The sequence below is a fragment of the Stegostoma tigrinum genome, chromosome 7 (genome assembly GCF_030684315.1).
Source record: "Stegostoma tigrinum isolate sSteTig4 chromosome 7, sSteTig4.hap1, whole genome shotgun sequence".
Classification (NCBI taxonomy): domain Eukaryota; kingdom Metazoa; phylum Chordata; class Chondrichthyes; order Orectolobiformes; family Stegostomatidae; genus Stegostoma; species Stegostoma tigrinum.
In genome coordinates, this window is record NC_081360.1 from 24,892,808 (window position 1) to 24,914,717 (window position 21,910).

Sequence of the window (21,910 nt, forward strand, 5' to 3'; positions counted from 1 at the left end):
GTTGTGCAATACATAGAACATAGAACATTACAGCACAGTACAGGTCCTTTGGCCCTCGATGTTGTGCCGACCAGTCATACCGATCTCAAGCCCATCTAACCTACACTATTCCATGTGCGTCCATATGCTTGTCCAATGACGACTTAAATGTACTTAAAGTTGGCAAATCTACTACCGTTGCAGGCAAAGCATTCCATTCCCTTATTACTCTCTGAGTAAAGAAACTACCTCTCACATCTGTCCTATATCTTTCACCCCTCAATTTAAAGCTATGCCCCCTCGTGCTCGCCATCACCATCCTAGGAAAAAGGCTCTCCCTATCCACCCTACCTAACCCTCTGATTATTTTATATGTCTCAATTAAGTTACCTCTCAACCTTCTTCTCTCTAATGATAACAGCCTCAAGTCCCTCAGCCTTTCCTCGTAAGACCTTCCCTCCATACTAGGCAACATCCCAGTAAATCTCCTCTGCACCCTTTCCAAAGCTTCCACATCCAATACCTTCAGGTTGTGGTGGAAAGCGCAACAGTCAGAAGGTCAGTCCTTTTTCTAGCTGACTGTAAACAGTCAACATTTTGAGTGCAGCATAACTCTTCTTCAGAGCCGGTGTAGCTACAGTGGTTGAAATGAGATGAAACTGCAGTCAAAGGAGAACAGGGCACAGGCCTTTCAGCTGAACTGGAAAGTCAAGCATCTTGAAATCAACAGCTCACTGATATTAGTGCTAGTGGTATCACCCAATGTAACAACTGCAGCAGCCCATCGCCTACTATTCACACAACTCAACTACAGATTTTTGTTTAAACCTTTACATACTTTGAACTCACATCTCACATCTAACTTGTTGTGTATGCATGCAGTGTTATTATTTTCTCTCACATGTAGTAACTAATAATCTCACCTGTGTATTAAATCAAGGAAACTGGCTCCTTTGAAGACATAACTTCAATTGGCAGGGAGAAAACCACCTGCAAGGGAACGGATCCTTTTTCAAATTAACCTTGTTCTGCTCAGATGAGGGGTTGGGTGAGACAAAAACAGAAGTTGTTGGAAAAGCTCAGCAGGTCTGGCAGCATCCGTGAAAAGAAATCACAGTTAACTTCTCAGGTCCAGTGACCCTTCCTCAGAACTCTGTAACTTTTTTGGACTGTGTTTGAGAGTGAATGTGTGAGTGAGTGAAAGCCTGACACAGGAAATTTTCTTTATACACTCAGGGGGATAAAACAAATATACACACACACCATTCCTTGCTCATCATAGGTGCAAGGAGGTGTCACAAATTCAAAGGAGGGCTCTTTACACTTTTACTAGCCAATTAACAAACTTGTCCCTTGGATTCAAACAGGCCACCGTGCCAGGACGCCATTTTTGCAAGTGAATCCAAAAACTTGACACAGGATTGTTGGTGTGGTGGGCTGTTATATAATGGAGGTTTGGAAGGTGAGGTAGTCCGTGGCCCAGTGATATTATTGCTAGACTACTAATCCAAAGACCCAGGTATGTTCTGGAGGCCTGTGTTAGAATTCCACCATGACAGATGGTGGAATTTGAATTCAGCAATAACCTGGAAATAAGACCCTAAGAATGACCCATGAAACTATTGTTAATTACCAAACACAAAAAACCCATTTGGTTCACTGATGTCCTCGAGGGAAGGAAATCTGTCATCCTTACCTGGTCTGGTCAACATGTGACCCTAGGCCAACAACAATGTGGCTGACTCTTAACTACACTCTGGGCAGTTAGGGATGCTGGTTCAGCCAATAATACTCATAACCTAAGAAAAATTAAAAAAAAACAAACTACTGCAGAAAGGGTACTGTTGGCAATTTCAGTAGATGAATATTTGATTCCCACATTTAATATTTCTTTCTTTGGTATTTGAGCAGAAATTTGTACATGTTTTAAAAATGATGACTCAATCTCTCTGTTAAAGCACTGGATTAGACAAATATATTAGACAAATACTATTAGACAAATTTTGTTTGCCAATACCACCAGAAATAAATGAATTAACTTGATATATTGATGGTAGTGTCACTAACATTGCAAATCCAGGATATATACTGAATAGATACCATTAGCTTTTAAATTTACACTAAAAAATCCATCTGAAGCCAATATGGGGTAGATTCTTAACTTGTAGATCGGCTGATTATGATAGAAAAACCCAGTTTACACACTCAATAAAATTACTGCAAATTAAAATTGTGCAATTTCAAAGTAATTTCTAAGAGCAATTGGATTCCAGACAACAGATTGAAAATCTATCCATATGTGTTAAGTGTGAAGAACATTGTAAGCTAATGACTCATTCCGTAAATAAACTGTTTGCAACTGAGCCATATCATTCAAGAAGTTTTAATTCCCATTCAAGTTAGATGAGCTGGTTTCAATAATCTATAATGAAGGTGTTTAAAATAAGTCTCAGTGGCTCCAGGGAGGGGAAACTAACCACGTGTTCTCTTCCTAATTGCAACTGACAAACCCAGGATAAAAATATCGTGAGTTAAAGGTTATTGGGCAAGACGAGAATGTGAATTTGAAGCCACAATCAGATCTGCCATCTTATTGAATGATGAAGCAGGCTCAGGAAGGAGATTAGCCTAATACTGCTCCTAGTTTCAATGTTCATGTATGCGTTTGGACACAAGATGAGGATTTGGTTAATTTCCCCCGTAATAACCACTATCCATGCACTCCACAAATAAAAGAAAGACCTGCAATTCAAAACTACTAGACATCACAAAACACTTTCTAGCCAATAAAATAGTTCTGAAGTGCAGTCACTGTTATGTAGAAAACGAGGCAGTAGATCTACCAAAAGCAACAACATAATTGACTAGATATTCAATTTGTGTGATGTTACATTAAGTGATAGATGTATTTCAGCACGATTGTTTAGGTCAAATGCTCTTATTTGAAATAGTGCCACAGATCTTTTATATCCATGTCAGAGTACAGCTACAGAGTACTTCAGTTTACTATCACATTCAAAACAGTAACAAGTGAACGTTCTTTCTGTATTGTACTGGAATGCCACAACTTATTTTTGTACTCAATTCCCGGAGTGGTACTTGAATCTAAAACCTTGAGACTCAAAGTAACACTTCCACCCACTGAGTCATGGCAGATATTCAAACATAAATATTCAACAAAGATCCATGCTTAGGTTCATCGATCCTTGTGCAAATTTCTCTGGCTCCTTTATTCGCAAAAAGAGTCTGAGGGATTCCCGGAAATAAGAGTCTGTGACTCTTTTGAGCAATTTCTTGTATATTTTTAATAAGTACTTTTGAAAACCTCTTGACTCAACACCATTTCACATTTCTTCTGAAATATTCTAATTGCAGCCGTTAAAGAAATTCACAGCACTGCAACCCTCTGGGGCATTTTGAGCAGGTAGAGTTGGGCAAGTTGGGACACTCATCCTAATTATGACACTAGCTTCCGCATTCTGGTAAATATTTTAAGCAGTCCAGTGCTAATGTGTGTTAGTGAATGCATGGGTGTATGGATAAGTGGATGAATGGATGAGTGAGAGATGAGATAAGGTGAGTAGGTGCATTCATGGGTGAGGGTTGGTAGGAAGGTGAATGAGTGAGATAGGTAGGTGGGTGGGCGGGTGAGATTGATTAGGGGAACAATTGAGTCGGGGTTAGTGAAATCAAATGGCAATTTGTTAAGGTCAGGGATGGGGTAGAAATATAAAAACAGATAGCAAGATTTTCGATAGATACATCAAAGAAGGATCAAGTTCATTGTTCATCCTATATACAGCGAGTCTGGAGAATTAATGGAAAATAAGAAGGTGGCAGATGCATTGAATAGGTATTTTGCATCAGTCTTCATTGTAGATGTTACAAGTTATACCCCAAATTAGGAAATGAAAGTAAATGTTGAACTCAGGAAGATTCAAATTTCCAGCCAAGTGTTACTTGGCAACCTGTTGGAGCTGCAGATTCTATGACATGTCATAGAATCCCTAAAGTGCAGATAGAGGTGATTTGGCCCATCAAATCTTCACCAACCCTCTGAACAGCAACTTGTTCAGACCCAGCCAACAAACCTATCCCCACGACCCCGCATTTCCCATTGGCAACCCACTTTGCCTGAAAATCTCTGTACACTATGGGTAATTTTAGCATGGCCAATCCACCTAGCCTGCACATCTTTGGACTGTAGAAAAGCCAGGGCACCCAGCAGAAACCCGCCCAGACACAGGAAGAACATGCAAACTCCACATAGACGGTTGCACAAGGCTGGAATTGAACTTGGGTCCCTGGTGCTGTGAAAAATGAAATATAGGCACAAATGGGTAATTTTCTGGTTGATAAGATGTAGTGAGTGGTGTGACATCAAGATCAGTGCTGCGACCTCAACTTCTCACAATATATATGAATGAATTGGTTGAGTGCACCAAACGCATGGCTGATACATTTGCTGATGAGACAAAGATGGATTGGCAAGTTATAAAAGAGGACTAAAGGAGACTACGAAGAATATAAAGGTAGGTTAGGTGAGTGGAAAATCAATGACATATATAATATGGAAAAATGAGAAATTGTCTATTTTGAAGAAACAAGAAGCATACAAAATAAATGGTGAAAGACAGTAGAATTCTGATATGCAGAGGGATTGGGGTGTCTTAGTACATGAGTTGCAAAAGGCTAGAATGCAGGTATAGCAGTTGTTAGAACGGCTAATAGGATGTGAGAGTTCATTGTGAGGTGATTTGAATACAAAAGAATAGAGGTTCTAACTCAGTTATGCAAGGCCATATCTTGAGTACAGTATACAGTATTAGTTTGTTTTAAGGTAACATATAATGCCTCATAAGCAGTTCAGAAAAGGTTAATTAGACTAATACCAGGAATTTGCAGGATAGGCTAGGTTTGTATTTGCTGGAGTTTAGAAGACATACAAAGGGCTCTTGAGAGGGTCAAGAGGATGCATACAATTGTGGAAGAATATAGGGGTGACTGTTCCAAAATAAGGGGTCACACGTTTTTCATAAAGATGAGATGAAATATTTTTTCTCATGGGGTTGAGAGTCCGTGGAAATCCCTTCCTCAAAATGTGGTGAAAGCAGAGTCTTTGCATATTTTTTAGCAGAGGTAGATGCATTCTTAGTAACAAGGAGATAGGTGGTAATGTGGAGTTGAGGTTATAATCAGACAAGTGTGATCTTATCAAATGGTGCAGCAGGCTCAAGGGGTCGAGTCGCCCTCTCCTTCTCATTCAAACAATTGTATGTTTATTTGGGAGGTGGTCAAGTTGGGTCAATGTGTAGTCAGGTGGTTGGAACTCTGGGTTGGGTTTAGTCAAGAGGTTTAGTTTGGATGTTTCAGAAGCATAGTCAAGTTTTTGGGGTGGTCCTTGGGGTGAGAGTGGGGGTTGTCAACAGTGGGGGGATACTTAGGTGGGTATGAGTCAGTTGTTAAATTTCCCAAGTGTAAAAAGGTCTCCTATTTCTCTGGTAGCTATTTGGTTAATACTGTGGAACTGTGCTGAGTCTCCAACTCAATGATCTTCCTGAACAATTCTCATTATAGGTCCAAGTGCTAGGGCTCTGCAACTTGACTGATCTCTGATGATCTGGATTTGGGCCAATAAAGCTTGGTAATCAGATCTTTTTGTTTATTCAGAGTCTGCTCAGGAGAATACATGCTGCAAGCACAGCATCTAGAAGTTCATAGTTTGCTCTATTTGAAATATTTGCTATTCCATTTTCACTTTGTTGTCAATGTTAACCTTTTCATTTTGGGAAACTGACTTTTGGATTTTAGCATAGTGGACTGTTTTAATACGTGCATTAAGATTTTGCAATGGTGGGGTCCTCAGATGTGAACAATGTGGCGGGAAGTGCTGGAAGACAGCTGGTACTTTGGAATTATATCACAGCAATTGTAAGTTTCTTATGGAGACAAAAGGAAAGGAGTGGAAAGAAATGGCAAATTATCCCATCAGGACTCACTACTGCATGAAAATAGGATCCAAGAGATATCAATCATGGAGGAATTATTTGAGGCGTTGCAACACAACTAAGGTTTTGACAAAACTAACCACACTTGAAAATGCAGCAACACTGAAGTCTTTCAACATAACAGCTTTATATAATTTACGTGTTAATACAATCAATTTGTGCTATCAGACAGTCTACCTTGAATACCATATGGATCATCATTTTGAGGCCAATCTTGCCCGGATATTTTCCTGCAGTGTTATGTGGTGACAAATTAAAAAGGTTGGCTCCTGTTTCCGTACAGAGAGCATGGACCAGCATTTTCTTTCCGACTCCAGATGGTCCTGCCAACAGCAGAGACTTCACCAATGGAGCTTTCTCATGGACAGCTTGAGAACCTGCAACAGGAAAACAGGGAATCTATCAGGGACATTGAATCCCACAGGAATTTACTTATGATACAAGACCATAAGCTGCTATGTAAAAATACTTCTGTCCAGTTTAATCACATTTTACATTTGAAGATAAAGGTCTGGTGTTCTGGAAAGCAGAAAGTTGAAAAAGATTATCATTTTATTCGGTAGTTGATAAGAATCTGTACCACTGGTGGGCGAAATCTGGAACAAGGGACCGTAATCTTCAAAGTGGAACATGACTGAAATCAGAAGCACATAGGCCAGTAAAATCAGGAACTTCTCACAAGAGGCAATATACACTTTGACCATTCACAGCTTTTCAAGACGAAGATTGATTGATAGTTGATGAATTTATACAAGATTGCAACTATACTACAGATAAATAATCAATACTGTTTGGTTGCCTTAATATAGAAGCAATGTTAAAGCCATTGAAATGAATTGTAGATTCCCCAGGATGAAGTAGGGATAGGAAACAAGTTATGACGACAGGGTTGGTGAAGATTAGATTAGATTAGATTCCCTACAGTGTGGAAACAGGACATTCGGCCCATCAAGTCCACACCGCCCATTGGAGCATCCCACCCAGACCCATCCCCCCATAACCCTCACACCCCTGAACACTACGGGAAATTTAGCATGGCCAATCCACCTAGGCTGCACATCTTTGGATTGAGAGAGGAAACCGGAGTACCCGGAGGAAACCCACGCAGACATGGGCAGAATGTGTAAACTCCGCATAGACAGTTACCCGAGGGTGGAATCGAACCTGGGTCACTGGCGCTGTGAGGCTGCAGTGCTAACCACTGAATGTACCTAGTCCACTTTCTATACAGAAGGGAAGGTTGATCAGAGATGTAGGAGAGGTTTTACAACTTTATGAAGTGTTTGATAAACAAACTAACAAAAGGTTGTCATGTGCTGTGTCCCAGCTGATGAATCAGTACTCCCCCAAGATAAACAGCACTTGGAGGAAGCACTAAAGTTGAAAAGTGAACAGTGTACTCTGGAGGTTGGGGACTTCAAAGTCTCTTCTATGTTGTGTACACATACAGAGTTGTGTAATTTTTCACTCAATTATGGAGTCATGCGGCTGGGTTGTGTGCTCCCGTTTGAAGGCTTTTGGAAGTATAATTGGTAATTTTGTCTGTCATCTTGGGCCTATTAACCTATTAGTAGCCACATATGGGGAATGTGATGGCCATGGGGGTGGGGTGGGGGAAGTTGCACAGTTAACATCCTCTACACTGCCTGTAGATCCATCTGAGACATTCCAACCTCTCAAAGATCATTTTTTTCTTTAATCCCCACCCTGCTCTGGAACCTCAGTCCTCCACCCCAATCACTCAGAACCCAATTACAGGCCTGAAGAAGTTATCCTCCTCCCTCCAGACCAACCTCAGGGAATCTCTCTCCCACTGCACTTCCCTGGACTGACCTATCCCCTCCCTACCTCCCCACCTATACTCTCCTCTCCACCTATCTTCTTTTCTCTCCATCTTCGGTCCGCCTCCCCCTCTCTCCCTATTTATTCCAGAACCCTCTGCCTATCCCCCTCTCTGATGAAGGGTCTAGGCCCGAAATGTCAGCTTTTGTGCTCCTGAGATGCTGCTTGGCCTGCTGTGTTCATCCAGCTTCACACTTTGTTACCTCGGATTCTCCGGTATCTGCAGTTCCCATTATCTCGAATTACAGGCCTCCTTGGTTTGGTGGGAATGCCTGTAATCCCAGTGATGGCCAGCTGGAAATTACTCTTGTTACAAAATGCCAGCTATCAGTTTAGCTGACAGCTCTTAAAGGCAGGGCTTTCTCCTGAGAGAGGGAAGAAGTCTTATCTTACAGCAGTTAATGTGGCTACCAAGTCAGGATTATGGGGGAGTTCTCTTTCCCTGCAAGCCCCAGCTCCCAAGTTTTTACTGTCCCCTAGAAGCTGAAGGTCTTGATCTCCATCTTATATTTTTGTCCACACTCCTATCTTCATCTAGAGATCTCGTCAGTTGATTAAAGTGTTTCAGAGTTCAAATGAACCCCCGCTGAATTAACTTTACAATGATTCAGTATTGCCACGCAACTGCACATCTATTAAAATTTTGTACAGTGGTGGACTAAATCTATATATAGTATACGAGATCCTGCAGCACTACTCATCAGAATGCTTTGAGACTTCACATAACACTACTTCATAAATCTCAGCTGAAATAGCAGTTTGCACACTATAATTGGATTTGATGAGGAAAAGTAACCATTGCCAACAATGTAATTGGGAGACAATGCAATTAGCTATGGTTGTGTGTCCCGAAATAATGTTAAGTGGGGGTTTTTGCATCTTCTCAAAACTTTATGTATTTTTTTAATTATTGGGGTCTTATCTTTAAAAGTGTTGCATTGTTGGAAAGACTTGGCAACTTCCTGACTAAATATGAAGTAAAACATCAGGCATCTCAGATACTTACAAAAACAAAGTTGCTGGAATAGCTCAGCAGATCTGGCAGCATCTATGAAGGAAAAAACAGGAGTTAACGTTTTGGCTCTGGTGACCCTTCCTTAGAACCGGACCCGAAACATTAACTCCTGTTTTTCCCTTCACAGATGCTGCCAGAGCTGCTGAGCTTTTCCAGCAACTTTGTTTCTATTCCTGATTTACAGCATCTGCAGTTTTTTCAGCTTTTATCTCAGATCCTTAATTGGCTTTTGAAACATAACAATCAATGAGCATGAGAAATTTTGGTTTCTTCCGTTTGAGATCATTGGCATTCCTGCTGGAAATAGCAGGAAGTGCAACCTTGAACTCTGAATGATTTAGTAACGTGGTCTTTTCCCAGGCCAATGCATCTCCCAAGTGGGTTAATCTGCATTGCTGCATTATTGAAACATAAATTTCCTGTTCTTATGATAAACTGGCTTACCTTAGCAAATATTTATTGAATGCTCAGCAAACAACAGTCCCATTAAATAAAACACTTTTATCAATAAAGTGAGATTAAAACAGAATGAAATTCCCTTTCCTTAAAAATCTAAGATTACCTGGAGTGACACATACCAGTGACAAAGTGTGCTTTCTGCTGAATGGTGCTGAACTTCTTTAATTTTGTTGGAACTATTTTCCAGAGAAGCCAAGTGTATTTCATCACACCATTGATTTGAGGCTCGAAATAGGTGGGTAGGCTTTGGTGAATCATGAAGTAAGTTGTTCACCACAGAATTCCTATTGTCTGACATGTTGTTAAAGCCACAGCAATTAAATGCGGATCCAGCTTAGTTTGTGGTGAGTGATAAACACCAGGAGGGTGATGCTGATGATAGTGTTGTTCAATGTCAAGGGGAGGTGGTTGGTTTCTCACTTGTTGGGGTTGATCATTATCTTTTGTGGTGCGAATGCTACTTCCGTTCATCAGTCTAAGCTTTAATGTTATCCAATGACTTGCTGTGTGTGTGCATGGACTGTTTCAGTATTTGAGTCAAAATGGACAGTGTGCAATCATTCCCATTTTACTAATCAAGTGCACTGCAGTTTTCCAATTCCCAGTTTGTTCAAATTTTCTCTTCCTTCTACCCCACACTAATACCATGCCTTTTGAATTGCCTGCAGGTTTTTTTCATTTCTGCTAACCAGCTTCGACTCCATGGAATGTTCTCTCCCCTCACATTTTATTCTCTATTCATGTCCCTTTTGTTGCACATGACTTTTCTGCCTCAGTTTTTGCAGTTACATGACAAGCTATGTCACTCTACACACTTTCTCATGGCCTCTCATACTTTTTATTCAAAACTATAGTACTTCTTTGAACAAAATTTTATTGATTTTAAAATTCTCATCCTTGATGTAGCACGATTTGTGACTCCTCAAACACCGAAGGAGGCCACGCCCAAATGCAGCAAGGCTTGGGTAATAAAATGTGAGGCTGGATGAACACAGCAGGCCAAGCAGCATCTCAGGAGCACAAAAGCTGACGTTTCGGGCCTAGACCCTTCGTCAGAGAGGGGGATGGAGTGAGGGTTCTGGAATAAATAGGGAGACAGGGGGAGGCGGACCGAAGATGGAGAGAAAAGAAGATAGGTGGAGAGGAGAGAATAGGTGGGGAGGTAGGGAGGGGATAGGTCAGTCCGGGGAAGACGGACAGGTCAAGGAGGTGGGATGAGGTTAGTAGGTAGGAGATGGAGGTGCGGCTTGGGGTGGGAGGAAGGGATGGGTGAGAGGAAGAACAGGTTAGGGAGGCAGAGACAGGTAGGACTGGTTTTGGGATGCAGTGGGTGGAGGGGAAGAGCTGGGCTGGTTGTGTGGTGCAGTGGGGGGAGGGGACGAACTGGACTGGTTTAGGGATGCGGTGGGGGAAGGGGAGATTTTGAAGCTGGTGAAGTCCACATTGATACCGTTGGGCTGCAGGGTTCCCAAGTGGAATATGAGTTGCTGTTCCTGCAACCTTCGGGTGGCATCATTGTGGCACTGCAGGAGGCCCATGATGGACATGTCATCTAAAGAATGGGAGGGGGAGTGGAAATGGTTTGCGACTGGGAGGTGCAGTTGTTTATTGCGAACCGAGCGGAGGTGTTCTGCAAAGCGGTCCCCAAGCCTCCGCTTGGTTTCCCCAATGTAGAGGAAGCCACACCGGGTACAGTGGATGCAGTATACCACATTGGCAGATGTGCAGGTGAACCTCTGCTTAATGTGGAATGTCATCTTGGGGCCTGGGATAGGGGTGAGAGAGGAGGTGTGGGGGCAAGTGTAGCATTTCCTGCGGTTGCAGGGGAAGGTGCCGGGTGTGGTGGGGTTGGAGGGCAGTGTGGAGCGAACAAGGGAGTCACGGAGAGAGTGGTCTCTCCGGAAAGCAGACAAGGGTGGGGATGGAAAAATGTCTTGGGTGGTGGGGTCGGATTGTAGATGGCGGAAGTGTCGGAGGATGATGCGTTGTATCCAGAGGTTGGTGGGGTGGTGTGTGAGAACGAGGGGAATCCTCTTTGGGCGGTTGTGGCGGGGGCGGGGTGTGAGGGATGTGTTGCGGGAAATGCGGGAGACGCGGTCAAGGGCGTTTTCGATCACCGTGGGGGGAAAGTTGCTGTCCTTGAAGAACTTGGACATCTGGGTTGTGCGGGAATGGAATGCCTCATCGTGGGAGCAGATGCAGCGGAGGCGGAGGAATTTTCACACACCACCCTACCAACCTCCGGATACAACGCATCATCCTCCGACACTTCCGCCATCTACAATCCGACCCCACCACCCAAGACACTTTTCCATCCCCACCCCTGTCTGCTTTCTGGAGAGACCACTCTCTCCGTGACTCCCTTGTTCGCTCCACACTGCCCTCCAACCCCACCACACCCGGCACCTTCCCCTGCAACCGCAGGAAATGCTACACTTGCCCCCACACCTCCTCCCTCACCCCTATCCCAGGCCCCAAGATGACTTTCCACATTAAGCAGAGGTTCACCTGCACATCTGCCAATGTGGTATACTGCATCCACTGTACCCAGTGTGGCTTCCTCTACATTGGGGAAACCAAGCGGAGGCTTGGGGACCGCTTTGCAGAACACCTCCGCTCGGTTCGCCATAAACAACTGCACCTCCCAGTCGCAAACCATTTACACTCCCCCTCCCATTCTTTAGATGACATGTCCATCATGGGCCTCCTGCAGTTCCACAATGATGCCACCCGAAGGTCGCAGGAACAGCAACTCATATTCCGCTTGGGAACCCTGAAGCCCAACGGTATCAATGTGGACTTCACCAGCTTCAAAATCTCCCCTTCCCCCACCGCATCCCAAAACCAGCCCACTTCATCCCCTCCCCCCACTGCACCACACAACCAGCCCAGCTCTTCCCCTCCACCCAATGCATCCCAAAACCAGTCCAACCTGTCTCTGCCTCCCTAACCTGTTCTTCCTCTCACCCATCCCTTCCTCCCACCCCAAGCCGCACCTCCTTGACCTGTCCGTCTTCCCTGGACTGACCTATCCCCTCCCTACCTCCCCACCTATACTCTCCTCCCCACCTATCTTCTTTTCTCTCCATCTTCGGTCCGCCTCCCCCTGTCTCTCTATTTATTCCAGAACCCTCACCCCATCCCCCTCTCTGATGAAGGGTCTAGGTCCGAAACGTCAGCTTTTGTGCTCCTGAGATGCTGCTGGGCCTGCTGTGTTCATCCAGCCTCACATTTTATTATCTTGGATTCTCCAGCATCTGCAGTTCCCAACATCACCAAGGCTTGGGCAATATCCAGTTTTGGCTGACAAGCGGCAAGTAATATTTGAACCAGACAAGTACTAGGCAATTACCACCTCCAACAAGAGAAAATCTGACAACTGTTTCATGATCTTCAGTGACGTCACTGTCACTGAATTCTCTACTATTAATGTCCTGGGGATTACCATTGGCCAGAAACAGAACGGGACTAGTCATCTTGGTGGCGAAAGCTGGTTAGAATTTGGGAATCTTGCAGTGACTCTAGAATCCCCAAAGCCTGTAAACAAGGCAGAATTAAAGTGTGTGACATTATACATCCCCTTTGCCTGGACGAGATCAACTCCAACAAGACTCAATAAACTGACACCACCCAGGACAAAGCAGGTAAATTGATTGCCATTACATTCAAAAACATCGAGTCCCTCCACTGTCAACTGTACAGTTGCAGCACAGTGTGCCATCTACAAGATTATGGATGTGGACGTTCTCCAACGCTCCTCAGATAGCACTTTTCAAAGCCTACCATCAAGAAAAGCAGCACGCATTTAGGATATCCACCAAATGCAAGTTCCTCTCCAAGCCACTCACTATTAAGTCTTAGAAACATATCGCTGTTCTTTCAGTGTTGCTGGGTCAAAATCTCAGAACTCCCTAGCTAACAGCATTACGGAATACAGCACATAGACTGCAGTGGTTAAAGAAGGCAGCTTTCCACCACTTTCATCAGGGTATCTAGGGACGAGCAGTATATGCTGGCCTGACCAATGATGCCTACATTCCATGAATGAATAGAAGGAATTCTCCTAGATACCTGCATTAGGCAGATGAGCAGGAACCTGCTACCTATCAGATGCAGAGATGAACAATAATTTCAGAAGGATATTAATTGAACACTTGCGAGAAATAAACTTTCAGGATTAGGTGATAGAGCTGGAGAATGGGATTCACTGTACTGCTCTACAGAAGAGAGTTTTGGAATTGGATTTTGACATTCACCAAACTTGAGATAGCCAGGTCATAATTTTCATCACATGGACAATACAAATGCAATATTACTGAAACAAAGACACAAGTTTGAAAACTGGCTTGAGGTTTGAATCTATTAGCAATCAATATCAATACACTGCCAGCTTCTAAAGGATTTGGCAGTCTAACTGGTCCTCAAAAGAATCCTGATGTTTGCTGTTTCAAAGTGTGTTGACAATCTGTTAACTGAAGTGTTTTAACGATGACAAATATTTCCAGTTCATTAAAAGGAATAACCTACCTCTATTTAGTATAACTGCTATGTGAGGAGATCTGGGAAGGGAAAAGCATTACTAAACTTGGGACATATTGATTTCTGCACTCTGGCTGTTGCCTTGCTTATGCTCTGTCATGGCCATTTCTGATTACCATGTCCAAATCTTTTACACATGGCCAACCTCCTGTAATCTGATAGTGCCCCATTACATTCAATCACTCGTTTCAACACATCCATGAAAGTGAATGGTGAACACAAATGAATGTTACCACACTTCAGACCTTGCCAAAAATGTATATTTCAAAAGCCTTTAGCAGCCATAGAATGTAGGAACAGGAGTGGGCCCCTCAAGACTGTTCTGACATTCAATGAGATCATGGCTAATCTGTGGCCAAACTCGATATATTTTGCCTTTGGCCCTCATCCCTTAAGACCTTTGCTCAACAAAAATAATCAATCTCAGATTTAAAACTAACAACTGATCTAATATCAACTGCCATTCGTGGAAAAGAATTCCAAATCTCTACCACCCTTCGTGTTTAGAACTGTTACCCAATATCTCTCTGGAATGGTCTAGCTCTCACTTTTTGACTATGCCCCCGAGTTCTCAAATGTCCAACCAGTAGAAATTGTTTATCCTCATTTACCCTGTTGTTTTTATTGTTAACATCTTGAAAACTTTGATTAGATCACCCATAAACTTCCTACATTCTATAGAAATTAAAGCTAATTTTTATAATGCCTCCTCATACCTTAGCCCCTGAAGTCCAAGTATCATTCTTGTAAACCTACACTTTACTCCTTCTGAGGCCAATATGTCCATCCTGTGTGTAGTGGCCAGGTCTGCTCACAGTACTCCAAGTAGGTCTAACCAGGATTTTATATAGCTACAACATAATTTCTACGTCCTTATATTTAAATCCTCTGGACATAAAGGCCAGCACTCCATCAGTCTTCCTAATTATTTTCTGTACCTGTTCATGTCATTTTAAAGATCTATGCACCTCAGCCACCAAGTCTCTTCACATCCATTGTATTTAACTGTATATCATCTAGAAAGTACTCAAGTTCAAGATGGTTGCGGATTAAAACACCTCAGCCAGAGCTCGTTGGCTTCTTTCTCATTTCTTTTTCTTTCTTTCTCTCTCTCTGTTTCTTTTCTTCTTTTCTTCACTCCCAGCATCAGCGCAGACCCGGCAAGGCATTCTCTTGGCCTGGCTCAGCTGTGATGGTTTCTTGGCCCTGGCTCTTGGTGGTACATGGCAAACTCTCGGCTCAGTCTCTCTGCCTAATGTGGCAGTGTCTCGGCCTGGTCTCTTGGCGGCTTGAGGCAGTCTCTTGGCCCGGCATGGTGTTATCTTAGCATGTGAGTGGGTCCTGCCTGGGCATTTTCCAGAGGCAGTAAGAGGACATCTGGGAGGCAGCAGCTGCCATGGCATTGTGGCTGACATATTAAAAAAGTGTGTCAGAGATATAGACACATTAGTGCCTGACTCTGTATGAGGCAGTACTATAGGCAAGGATGGTTCATGTGTGAATAAGTGGTGGCTTATTGGTGGGATATCAACCTCTGCGGAGCTATTAAATAAGGCAATGACCATCTCCAATAAGAGACAATTTAACCACTGCCCCTTGACATTCAATGATGTTACCATCGCTGAATCTCCCAATGTTAACATTATGCGGATTACCGTTGACCAGAAATTCACTGGACACAGCACACAAACACAGTGGCTAAATGAGCAGGTCAGAGGCTTAGGAATATTGTGGTGAGTGACTCACCTGTGACTCCCAAAGCCTGTCCATCATTTACAAGGTATAAGTCAAGGGTGAGATGGAATACTGACCTCTTGCCTGGAGGGGTCCAGCTCTGATAACACTCAAGAAGCTTGACACCATCCAGGACCAAGTGGCTCCACACCCACAAGCATCCACTTCCTCTATCACCCACACATAGTGACAGCATTGTGTACTACCCACAAGGTGCACTTCAGAAATTCACGAAAGATCATTAGACAGCACTTTCCACACCCATGACACTTCTATCTACACGAACAAAGGCAGCAGATGCATGGGAACACCACCACCTGCAGGTTCCCCTCCAAGCCATGCACCATTTCTGAGTTGGAAGTAGATCACCATTCCTTCACTGTCACTGTGTCAAAATCCTACAATTCCCTCCTTAAGGGCTTTGTGAACCTACAGCATGCGGACTGCAGCGGTTCAAGAAGGTAGCTCATCACCACCTTGTAGGGGCAAAAGGGGATAAGGCAGCACATGCTGGCCAGCTAGCAACATCAATGTCCCATTAGTGAATAATTTTTTTTTTGAAAATCCATTGACTACAGTTTTGCCCATTCACCTCGTCTATCAATATCCCTTTATAATTTCCAGTTTTCATCAACACTGTCTGCAGTGCCATGTAACTTTTGACATCAGTACAGTTCACTGCTGTCTGTCGAGCAAGCTCAACTGCTTTCTGAAAATGTCAACTACCAACTAAATGGAAATAAGCTTTTCAATTTACACCTGTATCACTAGATTTCCCAAGAAAATTAGAGGAAATTTGTCCTCGAATAAGCTAACCCTGCTTTCACAGCTCACAAAGTGATCCTCAGCGTATGAAGATATCACCATTTTAAAGCATCCAGAGAGAATGGAAAGAGTGGAATTTTTTTTGAAAAGGTGCACTGTTTTCCTTGCTTCATTGATCAAGCCTAATGGTTGACTGTTCCTTATTTAATTAAGTACAGAAAACAAATAGTGATCTGGAGATTGAAACTGATAGTCATATCCCCTGCAATTCAATACCGAGTGACCCTCAAAAATGAAGATTGACAATTTGTCATGCATAAGAGGCCAGGTTGCGAAATGTTGAACATGTTAGATGACACTATTCTGTAGAGTTGGCATGGACTCTAGTCCAAAAGACACCTTCCATGCCGTAAGGACTCTTAATTTTAGATTTGTTCCGTGTGGAAGCCTCTGATCAAAGTATCAGAATGGCTCAATTGGAAGCACTCTTCACTCCGAGTCAGAACTTTTCAGGTTTAAGTCTAATTCTAGCATTTCAGCACAAACATCAAGGCTGATATTCCAGTGTAGTACCAAGGGAGTGCTGCACAGCCAGAGTGCCATATTTCACATGAGACCTTCACTGCCCTTTCAGGTGAGTATGAAATATGCAATGTAAGTATTTCAAAGAACAGCAGGGGAGTTACTCCTGAGTCCTGACCAACTATCCATCACTGACCATCTATCACCCCTCCCAAACAAAATTTATCTTGTCATTTTCACATTGTTGTTTATGAAGGTTACTATTTACAAATTAGAATCATAGAGTCCCTACAGAGTGAAGCAGGTCATTCGGTCCATTGAGTCTACACCAACTCTCTGAAGAACATCCCACCCAGACCCAGCCACCTTCCCTACAACCCTAGAGATCCCACAGCTAATCCACCTAATCTACACATCTTTGAACAGTGAGAAGAAACCAGAGCACTCAGAAGAAGCCCGCACAGACACAGGGAGAGTGTGCAAACTTCACGCAGGCAGTCACCCTAGAGTGGAATTGCAGGTTGCAGGCTGTGAGGCAGCAGCGCTAATCGCTGAGCCACCACGCCACACATTGTGCTGCATTTCCTACATTCTAACAGTGACTAACCCACAGAAAGACTTAATTGGCAGCAAAGTACTTTGAGAGGACCTGTGACTTGGAAAGGTTTTGCAAGACCTCTTTTTCTTCCTTTTCAACAGATTAGAAACATTGATGGAAGTTTTCTCGATTTAAGAATGGAGTAAATTGTACTTAATTCTCATTTCCAGACTCTTACCCAATGGCAGAATCCCATAGAGTGCAATTAGCTGCCTCACATCTAAGAGGGAAGGCATTGGTTCAATATCAGTTTGCCGCAGTGTGGTTCCCAGGTAGTTGTACTCACCTGTGTGAGAAAAGAGAAGGTAATCAAACATAAAAATCAGTCGAGTCAATCAAATTCTTTTTTTTTGTTTTTATGAGGGTATTACTCTCCACTAAAGGTCTTATTTGAGACATTTGGTGGTTTTGTTTAGTAGTATATTTAGACCTGGGTTAAAGTTTAGTTCACACTGATGGAATAAACATCTCTTTCTCTATTGGCTCTTGAAGTAGCAAAATGAAGTAACATTCTCAGGTAAATGCTAATAACTTGATTGTATCTGGAATTCTGTGCTTCTTGAAGACAGCAACACAAAGAGAGATTTATTCTGTACCAGACCATCACGTACGTGAACTGAGGATTCTTGATTCGATAGAATCAAAATGGTTTTAGTCTCTGCTGGCTCAAAATGGAACCTGTCAGTGTATTTGTTGAATAATTATAGAGCTAGCTTTACATTGCATTTAAATAGCAATACATCAGACTTGGGTACACTTGCTTGGGCCTTGGAGAGGAAATTTCTCATATAACTAAGCTATACTGTGTTTTGAAACACATGTTGCTGAAAATATTGAGTGATTTAAAACAAAAGGATGCGTTCCATACAGGTCTTCATCACCTCTATGAATATCAGTAATCTGTATAGTACAATAAACACAAAATCCAGATAAAGCAATTTGATCATGCTATTAAGATGTGATTTTTCTCAGAGAGCAACAAGAGTTGCAAATAATCTGCTTCTGGTAGTGAAGCATAGTGATGCTGGAGGATCTGCGATAACAAATTGTGGAGCTGGATGAACACAGCAGGCCAAGCAGCATCAGAGGAGCAGGAAGGCTGACGTTTTGGGTCTGGACTCTTCTTCAGAAAATGAAGACTCTTTTCTGAAGAAGGGTCTTGGCCCAAAACATCAGCCTCCTGCTCCTCTGATGCTGCTTGGCCTGCTGCGTTCATCCAGCTCTACACTACACTATTATAAATTCTATTTCTTTAGAATGCAGCAGCAAATACAACATTCACACTTAGATCAACATAGATTAAGGATGGAAAGACACAATATGGCCTTCATTGAGGAAAGTGTCTAATCTGGTAATCTCTTTCTTGTGCCAGCTTCTAAATAAACATACGATGTGATCTTGTGAGTAGTTTTATTTCTACAACATTTTATTCAATTAATTACTCGACCAGGCCAAGGAAGCAATGATTTCTAGGCTTTTGGCAGTTTAATGACTAATATTAAATGTTGAAAAAAGTCCAGCCAAAATTTTTAAGAACAGTAAATATTACCTACTGAACCATTTTGACTGATTATTTGTTTTTAAAAAAAATCACATTGCCTCTGTGCCAGGAAGAAAATGTTTCCCAGAAAAGTTATTTAAAGTTCTCCTGAGTCTAACATTTTCTTTCACTGGAAGTACAGCCCAGAATTTTGTTTCCATTCAAAGTCACTGATCTGAAATGTTCTTGCATGTAAAATTGGGACATCCTTTTCTAATAATAAAGTAAATTGCTTCGAATAATTTTTCATCTCAGAACTGGGCCTTCCCTAATTTTCTACGTACGAGTTCACTCTTTCCTCAACCTCTTGTCACATATAGTTCCCTCGTTATTATACATGTTAATACTATCATTTGTAATGCAATATCAAATTTCCTGTACTTAAGTAAAAGTGGACTAAGGATGAATTAGAAATATAAGGTTCAGGCGACAACATGAAACAGGTAGAACTGAAGAAGTTTTGAGCTTGAAGTCTACTAAAAATTTGAGGCAATGTTGACTAGAAGGGGTCATTTGAAGTCTTTATTATCTCCTGATTGACTACAGAATGAAACTCACCTTCAATGTGCTGGAAGAATGAGATAGATTAAAATATGCAAACATTCTTCATATCGTAGGTACGCTGAAAATGTCTGGTAAAGTTATCACTACCTGTGTGATCCAAGATCTTAGGTGGAATCTTGCTGCAGCAGCTACTGCCCTGAACTTGCTGCAACAGATCACTTACAGATAACAAGGTGTAGAGCTGGATCACTAATTCAGCTTATATGTATCAACTGCAAAGGTAGAAAGATTTTCTCCATACCTAAAAAATCAGAGAGTTGCACATTTCTTGGTCGTACGAGAAGACCTTCACGTATTAATTCTTCATAAAGCGAATCAATTGTCCTATGAAAATTCAAGATTAACTTTTAGTACATACATCCCTGTTTCTAACATGTTTCAGGTCTCCGTGTTCATTGATCGCATATTGGCCATCGCCCCTGTGGTGTTTTATATATCCAAGGAAGTGCAACTTGACCAATTTAAATGGTTGTGTGTATACCATGTTGGTATGATGGACTGAATGGATTCCTTTTGTAGAGTGTCATTCTATACAGATGTTTTAATGCAGTTGCAACTCTTTTGCTCATACTGGATAGTTATATTCACTTGCAGGGCAATATCATAAAAAGATCATTACAAACAGGGTCAACGTGAACTTTTTTTTATATTTGCAGAGTCATTGTGCCAGCAAATAACCTCGTTTTGCGTCAGATCCTTGTGCATCAGAATGAAGTTGCGTTTAGAGCAGTTTGGTTGCACGTGGTCATTTGGCTTGCCTGGTATTATTTCACATTTTTTGTTATGTGTCAGTAGTGCTTGGTTTCTGGACAGAGATTCCTTGTCAGAGATCTGGGAATTCGTTCATCTTGCACAAGTCAGCCAGGATCAATATAAATTTAAAAGCTGAATAAATGAACTCAACTAGCCAGTCCAGGTGTGACAGAAGCTCTCACTCAGGTTGTTTGAATATTCAAACAAGGGTCATGAGTCCTTATTTCTTCCTTGCCTCTTTTTAACTGCCCGGGTTGGATCTTTGATTTTATGATATTTCAGTTTTGCAGTAATTTTTAATGTTAATTTGTTTGAGGTGAATGGAGTTACATAGAGGACTTAAGAAACATCTCAAATAAAATAAACTTATCCAATAAATTAATAATATTAAACTGTGAAACCTTATAACAATTTCAACCCATTGTAAATGTGCCATTACCTGTACATTGAAGTGAATGAAATACTGTGAATATTTCATTTGCCTGGCATACCTAAAGACTTTATACACAGTTTTGATTTCAAGGAAGAAACTTCAAACCTTTCTTGGTTTATTCAAAGTCTGAGTCCCACTACATTGGATGTTTTGTGTTTAGTATGACAAAAAGCTGTCATGTTTGATCCTGAGAAAGCAGCACTTCGTAAATGTCCATGCATGTCAGTGTATTATCCATCTGTTCAATGTTTACTGCTGTTGTTTTGATTGAGCCTGATGTTAAAAACAATGGTTTGACTGCTTTAAACCAATGGTGTATAGTAACTCTGGGCCAATCAAATGGTTAATATAAAAACGTTCTCTGTAGATTCTGTTTGTTCAAATTGAGGTGGGAAGCAACATTTATAAGTTATTTACACCATACCACATAGGCATTTAATAATTCGAAGATACATTTCACCTATTAGTAACCGATTAGAGAGTGGGATTTCCAGCGGAATGCATTTTGGGACTGGTTCTGCATTTTAATTCCAGTACTGGACAGATTCAATCATAGACTCTAATTTTTCATACGATCAACTGTTGATTGGCTAGATGGGGTGAATAGAGTGGACATTTAGCAGGCATCGGGTAGGAATGGACGAGAGAAAGGATGAGAGCAGTCCTGACTTAAACTCCCTAAGGCCGCCATTTTGCTGCATTAGTTCCTGGAATAAAGATGGAGCAAAACAGGAAGAGGCCAGGAATATGGGACAGGGCAGCTTCTCATTTTGCTGAAGCCAAATCTGAAGTCCTTCTGAACACAGTGAGGGAAGGGAATGAGGGCCTCTTCCCATATGACAGCAAGAGAAGGCCATCCTCCCAGGCCAAGCAGGTGTAGGTAGAGGTCAGAACCATGGTGAGCAGACAGAATTTGGTAGAGAGAAACTGGATCAAATGAAGGAAGAGGTTCAATGACCATAGCATTTCTGTTAAGTATCACACAGAACCCTCAGGACAGGTCTCTGCACATGTATTACTCACCAGACAAATGAACTTATGTACCTAAGGAAGCTTGTTGTTCCTAAACATAGGAGGGGACTGTGCTCAGCGGTGGAGACATCGGCTTGCCCTAAGTTAGTTTTCTTGATGTCCTCTTGTGTCTCCCCAGGTGTTGATG

The 21,910-nt window shown here is 42.1% G+C and overlaps 1 protein-coding gene across 1 annotated transcript in view; it reads right to left on the minus strand.

Annotated features, from left to right (window-relative positions):
* iqca1 (IQ motif containing with AAA domain 1) overlaps positions 1–21,910 on the minus strand; it is a 161,723-nt gene that overhangs the window by 33,264 nt on the left and 106,549 nt on the right. Inside the window, exons 13-15 of the mRNA XM_059647116.1 lie at positions 19,807–19,889; positions 17,640–17,747; positions 6,165–6,364 (exon numbers count right to left, since the gene is read on the minus strand). Coding sequence (XP_059503099.1) covers positions 6,165–6,364; positions 17,640–17,747; positions 19,807–19,889 — 391 coding nt within the window. The remainder of the gene's footprint in view (positions 1–6,164; positions 6,365–17,639; positions 17,748–19,806; positions 19,890–21,910) is intronic.